The sequence below is a fragment of the Enhydra lutris genome, unplaced genomic scaffold, assembly GCF_002288905.1.
Source record: "Enhydra lutris kenyoni isolate GAN:26980312 unplaced genomic scaffold, ASM228890v2 scaffoldscaffold86, whole genome shotgun sequence".
Taxonomy (NCBI): Eukaryota; Metazoa; Chordata; class Mammalia; order Carnivora; family Mustelidae; genus Enhydra; species Enhydra lutris.
This window is the reverse complement of record NW_019154170.1, coordinates 3,761,187-3,774,664: the sequence shown is the minus strand read 5'-3', so window position 1 is coordinate 3,774,664 and position 13,478 is coordinate 3,761,187. Positions and strand designations below refer to the sequence as shown.

The following is a 13,478-nucleotide window of genomic DNA, read 5'->3' as shown; positions in this document are numbered from 1 at the left end:
CTGTGCTCAGAACCTCTGTAACCTGGGACGCCTGGGTGGCTCAGTTGGTTAAGCAGCTGCCTTCGGCTCAGGTCATGATCCCAGCGTCCTGGGATGGAGTCCCGCATCGGGCTCCTTGCTCGGCGGAGAGCCTGCTTCTCCCTCTGCCTCTGCCTGCCATTCTGTCTGCCTGTGCTCGCTCGCTCTCCCTCTCTGACAAATAAATAAAATCTTAAAAAAAAAAAAAAAAAAAAAAAAAAAGAACCTCTGTAACCTTCACTGAGCACTTACTACGTGCCAGGCCCTTTCAAGAGCTTGGCATGAATTTCCCCCACGACCGTCCCCTGGGCCGGGGGCTGCCGCTGTCCTGAGCTACAGACAGGGAAACAGGTTCCAGATGGAAGGTGAGGCGAGGCCGAGGCCTCAGCAGGTGGCTGGGTGACTGGGTGCAGTTTCCATCTCACGAGCAAAATGCCCAGCTCCGGGGTGGGGGGGGAGGGGCACCTAGAACCACAGAGAGCTGGCTCTCCAGCCGCGGGGAAGGGGGCTGGTTTGGGGGTCCCCCCAAATGAGTCACACCGCAAGGATTCCACTAATAGGGAAAACACGGCGGGTGGCAGAGCCCACTGTGTGCGCAGGGACACCCGCCTATCTGTGACATCACCCTTGCTGGCAAGGTGCGGGCTGGGTGCATGGTGACTGCTAAGGAAGGTGTCTTGAGATCGAAGAGAAATTTTAAAGACCCGTAAAGCAGAAATCCCAAGGGAAGCAAAAGAAACTTGGTAACAATGCAAACACAGAGCCACCCAGCCAAACGGGACCCACAGACAAGGGTGTGACGCAGCAGGGCATCACCCGTCAGTACATCAGACCCAGCCAGCTCCCCTCCAGCCCCCCGCAGGGAACACATGGTTCCCCCACACGCCCGATGACCTTAAAACATGAATTCTGGGGTGGGGGGGCTCAGTTAAGTGTCTGCTTTGGCTCAGGTCCACCCAGCCCCACATGGGGCTCCCTGCTCAGCGGGGAGTCTGCCTCTCCCTCTCCCTCATGCTGCTCCCCTTGCTTGTTCTCTCTCTCTCTCTCTCTCTCAAATAAATAAAATCTTTAAAAAATGATTTTATTTATTTGAGAGAAAAAAAATGAATTTATGTTTGACTGCGAAGGCTTTGATCTGGTTTTCATATATACATCCATTTTGAGCAGCCGCTTTCTTCAACTTAAAATTGAACACAGACAATCCTAAGCAGGGAGCCGGGCTCTGAACCGCTGGAAGCTCAGACGTGCGTAGACAAACTCTAGAGCAGGGTCTCTGCCCGCGCCCCGGGCCGTGGCCTCCATGGCTCAATGTGGGAGCCTGGGCGCTGGGGGGGGGGCCGCGCCCCTGGCCCCTCCCCAGGAGCCCCCAGTGCAACGAGCGCAGGTGGCCCCAGCCACCCACAGGATAAAAGCGCCGCCTCCCACGGACCCCACGGATCGCGGCAGGACGAGCTCCCGGGACCCCCGGGCCCAGGGCTGCTCCTCACTGGACAAGAAAGGAGTGCGAACCGCGGCGGCCGAGCGCGGGGACCAACCAGAAGCAGGAAGGCAGGCATTGAGGAAGAGCGGCAGCGAACGAGCGACACAGAACAAGACACAGTCGGCAAAGCGGGCTGCGTCCAGAGGTGGCCCCGAGGACGCAGAGACCGCCTCCCGCAAGCCTGGGGTCAGGACCAAGTGGGCGGTGCGTGAGAGCCCCGGGACGCACGCGTGGCTCACAGCTCTGCCGGAGATCCGAGGCCCCGGATGAGGCAGCCGTCCAAACCCACCCCCCCCCCCGCCCCGCCGGGGCCCCTGAGGAGACTGCCGGGTTCCCACGCCCTGCATCCCCCACTTTCCAGGGTGAGGCCCCCTCCCCAGTCTCTCCCCACACCCCCGCCCAGAACGTGGACTACATTCCCCAGCCTGCCTAGCTGCCGAGTGGCCACGTGACCGCACTCAGCCAATGGGACCAGAGCAGACGCCTGTGCGTACGAGTGCGGCAATGGGGCACTCACCCCGTGTCCTCCTCCTTGGGGACCACGATCTCAACGCTGCACGCGGGCTCCACCTGCACCGTGATCTGCTGCAGATCCTCCTCCACGTGGGTCTCCTCCTGGGGCCTGGAGGCAGTGGGACGCCACACGTCACTCTCCTAACTCTGTCCCCCAGGGCCGCCAGCCAAGCTCCAGGCCACTGCTGGTCTCCAGCCCTAGTGGGAGCCTCCATGGGGTGCTCTCTGGGTGCATCTGACCCGTGCTCTGAGCTGGCCCAGTTCACCCCTGGTCCCTCGGGCTGTCCTGCCCACCTGGGGCCTGCACAGGGGCAGGGACTGCTTGTCCACCTGGGGCCATCCTATGACTCTGGTACCAGCAGGTGCCGGGGAGTGACTGCTGGCCTGGATCCCGCCCACTCTCCTGGGGGTAGCTGGGCATGGGCCTGGGGCCTGGCCTGGGGGTGGGCTGGTTCCAGGGCTTTCAAATGTCCGGGCCCCTGGGGTAGGTGGGTCAGAACATTGCGGCAGTTAGGCGGACTGTCTCCCAGTGACAGCCCCCAGCAGCTGAAAGGTCGCTGGGGCGGGAGCAGGCAGCAAGATGGAAGGAAGTGCATTCTGCCAAATGTACTTTATGCATAACTTTTTTTTTTCCCCAAATGGCAGGAATAATGGCCCCAACACTAAGTGAAGCAACGCCTGTTGGTCATGTTGGCAACAATGGAAATGCGCCCAAGGGCAGTCAGTCACCCGCTCACGGATGACCTCCATCTGCTCTGTGCCCAAAGCAAGGGGCACTGAGCTAGGCTGGTGGCAAGACGAAAGGCAGAAAGAGGCTCGTAGGTTGGTTTTCTCATATATTCATATAGTATTTCTAGAAAAAGACAAAAAACCCGTCCAGGGGTTGCTCCTAGGGACGGGAATGGGCATGGGGCAAGGGAAGGTGTTTCGCTATATTCTCTGTGTACCGCTTAGAATAAAAATATTTAATAAAAAAGGATCAGGGGCGCCTGGGTGGCTCAGTGGGTTAAAGCCTCTGCCTTCAGCTCAGGTCATGATCTCAGGGTCCTGGGATCGAGCCCCGCATCGGGCTCTCTGCTCAGCGGGGAGCCTGCTTCCCCCTCTCTCTGCCTACTTGTAATCTCTCTGTCAAATAAATTAAAAAAATCTTTAAAAAATTTAAAGAAAAAGAATTTAGTTAAAAAAATTAAAAATTAAAAAAATTAAAAAGGATCAACAAGCAGGTGGACGGGTCTTCTGCCTGCCCCACACCCCACCCACCGGGGGTGTGGACTTTGGAGAAGACTCCAGTGACTCAGGATTCTGTGCAGTTCAAGAGCCTAACTTAAATCTGTGCCCAGGAAAGTGGTCAGAGAGGCAGGGCTCTGGGTGGGCAAGCCCAGGGGCTGCGGGGGGCGGTGGGGCGGGGAAGCTCACCGGCCATCCTGTCCCGAAGACTGCGTGCGCCGCCTGCAGAGAGAGAGACCAGAGCAGGTGCATCAGGGGGCTTGGCCTCCAGCCCGGTCCCTCCCCGCCGCCACAGGGAGGGGGACCCTCCACACCCTCACCGGTACCGCGGCTGCTCCGATGTCTCCGAGGGAGACCGCTCCGGGATGGAGAGCGACGTGGAGGACAGGGTTGTAGCGATGGAGGCGGTGGTGGCCTCCTCGAAAGATGGCGGTGTGCAGGGCAGGAGGTCGGGCCGGCCTGCGGGGCAGGCGCGGGGGCTGTGGGTGCCTGCAGCAGCCCTGCCTCTCTCTGCCTCCACCTGCAGCCTGGCTCGCCCCACCTGCGACCCAATACTCTGTTCTGCTCTACTGCTTTAAGAGGGCACATACCTTCGAAGTTACCCTTGGCACAGAGGCTTCCCATAACCTGCTGCTCTCAAACCGCAGTCCAAACCCTGCCCAAGCCCACAGGTCCTGTGGGAACAGCCGCTTCCTCTTTCCTCACCCTTCCTGACTTTGCTCCAACCACAGGCCTCCTGCTGTCCCTCCAACACACCAGGTCTCTTGCTGCCCCAGGGCCTTTGCATGTGCAGTCTCTCCCTTCCTTGATACTATTCCCCCCACCCCCTCCCTGCCAGGAATCTTTGACTCTTTAACTCTGGGAACTGGGAGGAACCTTTCAAACCATCACACCCAACCCCATCAAATGCTTCCTCCCTCTAGGTCTCAGAACATCTGGCAATGGGGGGGGGTCACCTCCTCGGGTAGCATCTTCTGTTCAGCTCTCCCTGTGGCTCCTAGCCACTCCCCATCCCCAATCCCTGGATGCCCAGACCTTAGGCTGGGACTGGGGTAGGGAGGTGACTGGGACCCAGGACCCTGCCATCCAGGCCGACAGCTTCTAGAACCCTTTCCTCAAACCGGGTTGCTTCCTGCATGCCCTCCCCTCTCAGCCCTGCAGGGACAGTACCTTTCCCCAGCAGACCCCTTCTCTCTCCTGTCCCCAGAGCACCCTCTCCCCAGCCAGCCCAGTCACCTTCGTCCTCTAGCGTGGGGTAGCTGCGGGCCCCACGGAGGTCGTACTGTGCGTCCTCGCGCTCGCTGGGGATCTGGCTGGCCGAGAAGGCAGCGGTGGGCCCCAGGGGCTTGACGGCCAGCAAGGCACCACGGCCCTTCTTGGATGGTGAGGACTTCAGGGCTGTGGAGAGAGGTGAACTGGCACTTGGGGCAGCCTGGGAGCCCCGTGGCCAGGCTCCACCGGCCCCCATCCCTCCCTTGCATGAAAGCCTGCTGCCCGCGTACACAGCTCCCACTGCCCGGCCTCCAGCCTGGCCCTCAAGCCTGGGCAAAAAGCAACATCCTTTGCAGAGGAAACCTTGTCCTGCTTCCTACCCAGCTCTGCCTCGGGAGGTCCCAGAAGCCCCCTCTGGCAGCCCACCCGGGCTGTGGCCTCCACTTTCAGACACGTAAACGGAGGCCTGGGGCCATGCGGGGCTCAGCACCAAGGCCCTGGCTCCAGTCCAGGATGAATGGCCTGGGCAATGGGGCTCAGCAACCTCATCTGCAGCGACAGGGTCAGACAAGGGGGGTCACCCCCTGACGCCCCCTGCCCCTGGCCTCGCCCATCAGCGAGCATCACCAGGTTCTCTCCCTGCTCTTCCTGTGAGCTCGGCCCCCAGGGTTGGCCAGCACAATGCCAAGCACACAGTAGGTGCTCAGTTCGCCTGGTGAGCAGCCCTCCCGTCCCTGGAGGCTGGCGCCCCCCCGACTGCAGGGAGAATGACACCCAGGAAAGGTTCTAAGAAGTGAGAAAGTGAGACGCTGATGAAAGTGGAACGGCCCACTCTTGGGAGACAAAGGCCAGAACAGTGGGGTTCGCCCATTTCCACGACGCCAGTGACCCCACTGCCATCGGTTTCAAGCTACCGGCTCGACATAAGGGAACATGGAGTCGTGCTGGCTCCACGAGCTGGCTCCTGGTGACTGGGCGGTGCCACTGCCCACACAGGCCTGGCCCAGGCTGGGAGAGCAGGTCCCACGCCAGGCATCGGCCCTGCCCACCCCTGCTGTCTCTGTGGACCCACCAGGATGGTAAGGAGCACACTGAGACACTCCCACGAATGACTCTGCCTGAACACCCATGGCGTGCTGGGCCCCGGGCTGGACACTGGGGACACAGAGGGACTGAGGCTGACAAGCACGCTGTCTTCTGGGCGCACAGGGAGCAGGAGGCAGATGGCAGACAGACACGTGGGGAGAAAAGACCCTTTCAGGCAGCATATGGGATCCCGGCCTGGGGTGTGCACCACGCCTGGCACTTGAGGCACAGCACAGAGAGGGGACCCTCTGAGGACACCCACGGGACATGGGCTGCCTCTGTCTGGTGCCCTCCTTGACAATGCCTGGTCCGGCTGGTGGCCAGCTGCCTGTGTCCCCCGAGGCCACGTTTCCCTGCTGAGGACGCAAGGCCACAGGTGGTCCCCGTGAGGACCGGCACAGGCCAAACGCACCTGTCATGTGGGTAAACACATCTTGCCCTCTGTACGGATGGGGAAAGTGAGGCATGGAGCAGGGCGTCCCCTGCTTGAAGTCACAGAGGCAGGACGTGGTGGGGCCAGAACTCAAGCTCAAACAGCGGGCCCCAGGCCCCGTGCTGGGCCCCAGGACGGTGGCATCCTGACTCCCCTGTTCTCTGGACCAAGTGCCCGACCGAGGCCCACGGATGGCCACATGGCCAGAGGAGGGGCTCTGGGTTTACCGTGCTCTTGGCGACCCCACCTCCCCGCTCCGCACCCCCGGGGGCCCTCTTGGCCAGAGGGCCTGGGAAGCTCACAGGAATTCTTCCGGAAGACCGTGTTGCTCATGAACTTGAAGAAGCGCTCGGCATAGAAGCTGGGCCGGTGGACAGAGACGGTGTCCTGGGGAGAGAAGCGGGGCCCGCAGGCAGGAAGGGCTGAGTGTCCCCATGCCACCAGTGCTCCCCGTGTCCTGTGAGACAGCCCAGCCACACAGCGGCAGTCGGGCCGAGAGACGGGTCCATGGCACGGGGCTGGCGGGTAACCTGGCAGGGAGGGGCCTGGGAGGGACATTTCTTCATTATAAACCCATCTGTGCTTTTAATCCTTTGAATCACATGAATAAAACAGCAACCGCAAAGAAGTAATCGAATAAAGAGCAAAACATGGAAATCAGAGGAGTCCTCCAGATGTCCCCAGACACGGCCTGGGTCCTCTACCTGCTGTAATGTGACAGATCCCATAGGGACACAAGGCCTCCAGAACACACACTACATTTCCCATCCTCACTGCAGTGAGGCAGGACTGCAGGACCGGGTGCTGGCCGAGGGTGTGGGAGCCAAGACCGGGACGGAGTTCCCGCCCTCTCCTCTGCCTGGAGTGCTGTCGGGGGCCAGCCACCTGGGCTGGGGGCTGAGGACCATGCCCAGAAGGCCACCCTGCCTGCCCCAGAGGGCTCACGCCTGTGATGTTACTCTGATTAACGTCTGGACCCCCAGGAGCTGAGCCAAAGTTTACTCTGGGGATTACATGTGGCCTCATGGGGACTTGGCAACTCTCCTTTCTGCCGAGGCTTTCTAATGCCATGAAAGGGTTTCCTGCTGACTGGCTGCCCACCTGGACCATCTCGGTGCACTTTCTGGAAGCTTCCATCTGGACCCCCACCCCCACCTGCAAACAGAGGGGAGTGTTGGGGGCTTTTACAGACTACGTGAACACAGACAGCCCTTAGCACTTTAGTAAGAACTGGTCTGCAGGGGGCCATGGGAGGAGAGGCGTGCGTCCAAGGCCCCAGCCAGCTCGTCAGCACAGCCGGACCAGGTGTGCCTGGCCCCCAGATGGGCTGTTTTCTTCCCTGCAGTTGGTCCTCAAAGTCTTTCCATATTTGGAAATAACCCACTGCTGGGGTCCATGCGTTGGCCGTGTTGCAGGAAAAAGGCGCATTTAGCCCATTCTCAAGCAGCACAGACATGCTGCAGCAGGCCTCAGCCCTCGAGGCAATGGGTCAGCGTTGTGCAGTTAGACCCATGCAACCTCCTCTCTATCACGACACGTTTCCAGAACGTTCTCTGCCTAGCTGGCCCCTGACGTTCCTGGTCCTCCTGGCCCGGCTGTCTTCAGGGAATCCTTCCAACTCAGCTTCCAACTCTTCTCCTCCAAGAAGCCTTTCTGTCCCCCTCCCCAGTGGAGATCAGACCCCCTCACTGGAGGTCCTCACTGGAGTTCCAGCTGCCTGTGTCTTCCCTTCCTGACCCTGAGCCCTTGGCCTGGACTGCCGGGTCACACGGCCGCCCCCAACAGAAGGAGGGAACACGTCTCTCGTCACGGCACTGGGGGACCATTGTGTTTGTGGACTAAGGAACGCATGAATGACACTCACCCCGTCATGCACGAGGGCCTTCCAGGTGTGCTCCAGCTTCTTGATGAACCTGCAGAGAAGAAAGCGCTGAGCATGTGCCTAACTTCCGGGGCCGGTGGTTCTCCGGTGGACACTGGGCCGTGTCTGGGGACATCTGTGGTCATCACGACAGGGGGTGCTCCTGGCACTGAGCGGGTGGGAAGCCCCGGTCTAGAGGAACTGAGGCTGCCTGCGGCACCAGCCGGAGGCCACCTCCCTCTTCCTGTCCCCTCCATTCCCCATCCCGGCCTGCTGGCAGCTCCTACCACTGCTTCTGTCGGGGAGGAAGTGAAAAGGTTTCACTGCTTGACCCCCTGTGGGGGACTGGAGATCAGTACCTCCCAGAATACATCCCTCCCCTGTCCTCATGGCCTTGGCTGAGCCATGATCCTCTCAGCTGAAATTATCGTCTGGCACTGTGGCTCTAACGAGGTCCTTGAACGCCTAGGCTGAGGACAATGGTGCCTCCTCCAGGCAGCCTTCCTGGACACCCCCTCGTCCACCACAGGGGAGAGTCCTCTCCTCAGCACACACCCCCTCATGACACCCCTGCCCCAGGATGGGTTTGTGGCTGCCTGACATGTGCCAGCCCCCACTCCTTGCCTCCACTCAGAGCCTCTGCAGAAACCTTAGTTTGCTACTTGAGAAACTTCTTAATCCTGCTCTAAATCAGGAGGGACATCCCTGTGGCAGAGGTCTACAAAGGTAGGAACGCAGGCTGCGAATACTAGCGATGGATGGGCAGGAGCCGAGTTTCGTACGTAGGAAAGGAAGACACACAAGGGAGAAGTCACCAGTGCTGGGTGGACAGGAAGTGGGGACCACCGCGCCCACAACGCCCCCTCAGTCTGGTCGGGATCGTGCAGAAGGCACACATGCTACTCTCAGAATAAAACACTAACGATTAAGGGGCGCATGGGTGGCTCAGTGGGTCAAAGCCTCTGCCTTCGGCTCAGGTCATGACCCTGGGGTCCTGGAATCGAGCCCCGCATTGGGCTCTCTGCTCAGTGGGGAGCCTGGTTCCCTCTCTCTCTGCCTGCCTCTCTGCCTACCTGTGATCTCTGTCTGTCACATAAATAAACAAAATCTTTAACAAACCACTAACAATTAAACCACGCTCACGGCCGAGACCTCGTAGAGGACGACCGCAGGTAACGGGGCTGCCGACGCTCCAGCTCTGAGCTGCAGGTAAGGCTTCGCTGTCTGCTCCGGGGCTCCACCGTGCTCGAGACCACACAACATGTGGCTGTGGCCATGAACGTTTCTTCCTGCCCATCGTATGAGCTGTCTGGGGATGCCGTGCCTCGTGGCCACGGGGCGCTCCCATCTTGCTGTTTACCCCAGCACACGGCACACAGTAGGTGCTCAGCAGACAGGAGTGCATGGAAGATGGGCTGGCGACATCCTCCCCCCCCCCCCAGGCCCCATGACAACCCCAACCTCTAGCTGACCGGAGATCTCACCACATTCCCAGCACAGATCCTACAGATGGTGTCGTCCGGCTGGGGACCAAATGCCTCCCTTTAGGGCCTGGCAGCCAGCTGGGAGCCTTGTGGGGGGGGGACCTCGCGGGGGCAGGTGGTGACTAAGGAAGTCTGGACAGCAGAGCACATGGCTTCTGGGAGCAAGCAAGTGCATGGGGTAAGGGGAGGCGGGTGGGGCGCAGGCAGGGGGAGATGTGGGGAGCCAGGGCAGGGGGGAGAGGGAGGGAGGGCGGTTCCCACCTGTAGGACTGCAGAATGTCAATGATGCCGATATGCAGCAGCAGACGCTCGCCACGGCCGTTCACGGCGGGGATGCCGCCCATCCTGGGGGGGGAGCGCACTCAGCACCCGCCCCCCCAGCCCACTCGCTCCCCGTGGGGGCTGCGCCGCTGGGACGGGGCTGGTTTCCGCTCCTCTCAGGCCAGCCACTGTCAGCGGGAGGCTGCGGACAGGCCAGCCCCGCCCCCCGCGTGCACGCGCACGCGCACGCACACCCATGCACGCGCACGCACACTCACCCCGGGCAGGACCACCAGGGCTTCTGGGTGCCCTCGGTGGGGGGCGTTAGTGGTTTCACTCGGCTCCCCCATGCCCAGCCCAGAGCGGTTAGTGAGGTCACACAAGACAGCGACTGTCCTAGGTCACCAACAACCCGCCAGGCTCAGGCCCCCGCAGGCCCCTCTCATGGCACTGCACGCCCTGGTGAGCTCACCTGCGCACCCCGCCATCCCCTGCCGGGCCCTGCGCAAACCCTACAAACACCAAGACGGTGGGAGGTGGGCCAGCCCTGGAGGACTTGGCGGCTCCCCACCAGGCTGCCCCTGTCGGGGGCTGGCGCCTGCTCCCCACCCGCCCCCCAGCGGCTGGCCTAGAGTGGCAGCCCCCACTCCCCGGCTGTGCACCAGGACATCTGCTTCTGCTTCCGCCTCCGAACCCCCGCTTCCCCAGCTGATGATGGGGGGTGAGGCCCCCTCCCCCTTCAGGCCCCCCACCCTGGACTGGTTCCCAGCAGTTCAATGTACGACGACAAGAAGCCAACTTCGAACCTGACCATGGTGGCAGTTCCCACCCAGACCGCCTTCCATGAGCTCCGGGTGGTGTCCCGGGACGTCTGTGGTCCTCATGACTTCGGGGGGCCTCCTGGCACCAGGTGGGTGAGGGCCGGGGATGCTGCTCAGCCCCCCAGGGCCCAGGACGCCCACCCCATACAGAACGACCCAGCCCAGTGTCCACAGTGCTAGGAGGGTGGGTGGGGCACCCATGAGTCTGTCTCCCCACCAAACCTCGAGCCCCCGCAGCAGGACCGGGTCAGCCCGTTGTCTCTGAGCCTACGACCTCGTCCTCCATCACAGCGGCCTGTTGTCCCAGGGGCTCTGGGCCTGGCACCCTGGTCCCCAGCGCCACGACCTTCTTCAACACCTTTCCAGCTCCGCTGCTGACAGTGGTGTTTGAACCCACTCGGGGCTCCAGTATGTGGAGGAGCCCGTGTCCCCCTACAGACGGCCAATGGCCTCATCCACTGGCAGATTCATCTGGAAGGCCCTGGTCATCACACAGCCGGGTGTCTGTGCATCCTCCCGTGAGACCCCCGTGGGGTCCCAGCGCAGACCGGGAACCGGCCGCAGATGGTCTCGCCCTCCTGGCCAGATCCCCCAACTCCCACCCGTCTCCCGCCCCGCCAAGCCCCGTGCCACCTACGTGTCGTCTGACTCGATGGCCTCACCCCGCGCGGCCCCGCCCTGGATGGACTCCATGGCCGTGGAGTAGAGCGCCTTCTGGCCCAGCGGCCGCTTCTCGTCCGCGCTGCTCTGGGCACCCTCGGCCTGCCGCTCGCGCTCCTGCTGGTCGATGTTGTGCACGCCCAGGAGTAGACTATAGTCCATGATCTTGAAGCTCTCCAGCACCTGTCGGAGGGGGGTTAGGAGGTCACGCTCCCCACCCCCTCCCCACACCCGGCTCCGTGTGGTCCCAAGCTGCGTCTGGGTCTGTGCCCGCCCCGTCCCACAGCCACATGAGGGCCTGTCCTGACCCCTGTTTCACGCGTGGTGAGGAGACCAAGGGGGCCGGGGCCGGGCCATGCCCAGGGCAGAAGGCACCTGGGGGACCACCTCTCAGAGTCGGGACTGGGCGTTTCCTTCCTCCTGTCAGAGCTCCGGCCTGCCCGGTGACAGCTGGGGAGCCCGGGACCCCTCCTGGCCCCAAGGGCCCTGACACCTGGACACAGGGAAGCAGGTCCGGAGAGGTCTGGGGGGTCGTCTGGGGAGATTGGGCACAGTTTTCAAACAGGCCTGGGGGCCGGCGGTGATGGGCCGAGGGCCAGGGACGCCGCAGAAGGCTCTGGAAGGCCCGGGGTGCCCCTCATCTCTAGAGCAGCAGGCATGATGAGCCTCTGCCTTCAGCTCAGGTCATGATCTCAGGGTCCTGGGATCGAGCCCCGCATCGGGCTCTCTGCTCAGCGGGGAGCCTGCTTCCCCCTCTCTCTGCCTACTTGTAATCTCTCTGTCAAATAAATTAAAAAAATCTTTAAAAAATTTAAAGAAAAAGAATTTAGTTAAAAAAATTAAAAATTAAAAAAATTAAAAAGGATCAACAAGCAGGTGGACGGGTCTTCTGCCTGCCCCACACCCCACCCACCGGGGGTGTGGACTTTGGAGAAGACTCCAGTGACTCAGGATTCTGTGCAGTTCAAGAGCCTAACTTAAATCTGTGCCCAGGAAAGTGGTCAGAGAGGCAGGGCTCTGGGTGGGCAAGCCCAGGGGCTGCGGGGGGCGGTGGGGCGGGGAAGCTCACCGGCCATCCTGTCCCGAAGACTGCGTGCGCCGCCTGCAGAGAGAGAGACCAGAGCAGGTGCATCAGGGGGCTTGGCCTCCAGCCCGGTCCCTCCCCGCCGCCACAGGGAGGGGGACCCTCCACACCCTCACCGGTACCGCGGCTGCTCCGATGTCTCCGAGGGAGACCGCTCCGGGATGGAGAGCGACGTGGAGGACAGGGTTGTAGCGATGGAGGCGGTGGTGGCCTCCTCGAAAGATGGCGGTGTGCAGGGCAGGAGGTCGGGCCGGCCTGCGGGGCAGGCGCGGGGGCTGTGGGTGCCTGCAGCAGCCCTGCCTCTCTCTGCCTCCACCTGCAGCCTGGCTCGCCCCACCTGCGACCCAATACTCTGTTCTGCTCTACTGCTTTAAGAGGGCACATACCTTCGAAGTTACCCTTGGCACAGAGGCTTCCCATAACCTGCTGCTCTCAAACCGCAGTCCAAACCCTGCCCAAGCCCACAGGTCCTGTGGGAACAGCCGCTTCCTCTTTCCTCACCCTTCCTGACTTTGCTCCAACCACAGGCCTCCTGCTGTCCCTCCAACACACCAGGTCTCTTGCTGCCCCAGGGCCTTTGCATGTGCAGTCTCTCCCTTCCTTGATACTATTCCCCCCACCCCCTCCCTGCCAGGAATCTTTGACTCTTTAACTCTGGGAACTGGGAGGAACCTTTCAAACCATCACACCCAACCCCATCAAATGCTTCCTCCCTCTAGGTCTCAGAACATCTGGCAATGGGGGGGGGTCACCTCCTCGGGTAGCATCTTCTGTTCAGCTCTCCCTGTGGCTCCTAGCCACTCCCCATCCCCAATCCCTGGATGCCCAGACCTTAGGCTGGGACTGGGGTAGGGAGGTGACTGGGACCCAGGACCCTGCCATCCAGGCCGACAGCTTCTAGAACCCTTTCCTCAAACCGGGTTGCTTCCTGCATGCCCTCCCCTCTCAGCCCTGCAGGGACAGTACCTTTCCCCAGCAGACCCCTTCTCTCTCCTGTCCCCAGAGCACCCTCTCCCCAGCCAGCCCAGTCACCTTCGTCCTCTAGCGTGGGGTAGCTGCGGGCCCCACGGAGGTCGTACTGTGCGTCCTCGCGCTCGCTGGGGATCTGGCTGGCCGAGAAGGCAGCGGTGGGCCCCAGGGGCTTGACGGCCAGCAAGGCACCACGGCCCTTCTTGGATGGTGAGGACTTCAGGGCTGTGGAGAGAGGTGAACTGGCACTTGGGGCAGCCTGGGAGCCCCGTGGCCAGGCTCCACCGGCCCCCATCCCTCCCTTGCATGAAAGCCTGCTGCCCGCGTACACAGCTCCCACTGCCCGGCCTCCAGCCTGGCCCTCAAGCC

The 13,478-nt window shown here is 61.8% G+C and overlaps 1 protein-coding gene across 3 annotated transcripts in view; it reads right to left on the bottom strand.

Moving 5' to 3' along the window:
* LOC111161679 (phosphatidylinositol-4-phosphate 5-kinase type 1 gamma) overlaps positions 1–13,478 on the bottom strand; it is a 58,644-nt gene that overhangs the window by 6,825 nt on the left and 38,341 nt on the right. For all 3 annotated transcript variants that reach the window (XM_022525482.1, XM_022525483.1, XM_022525484.1), the window contains exons 12-15: positions 13,173–13,334; positions 12,257–12,395; positions 12,126–12,158; positions 2,016–2,120 (exon numbers count right to left, since the gene is read on the bottom strand). In XM_022525482.1, coding sequence (XP_022381190.1) covers positions 2,016–2,120; positions 12,126–12,158; positions 12,257–12,395; positions 13,173–13,334 — 439 coding nt within the window. The remainder of the gene's footprint in view (positions 1–2,015; positions 2,121–12,125; positions 12,159–12,256; positions 12,396–13,172; positions 13,335–13,478) is intronic.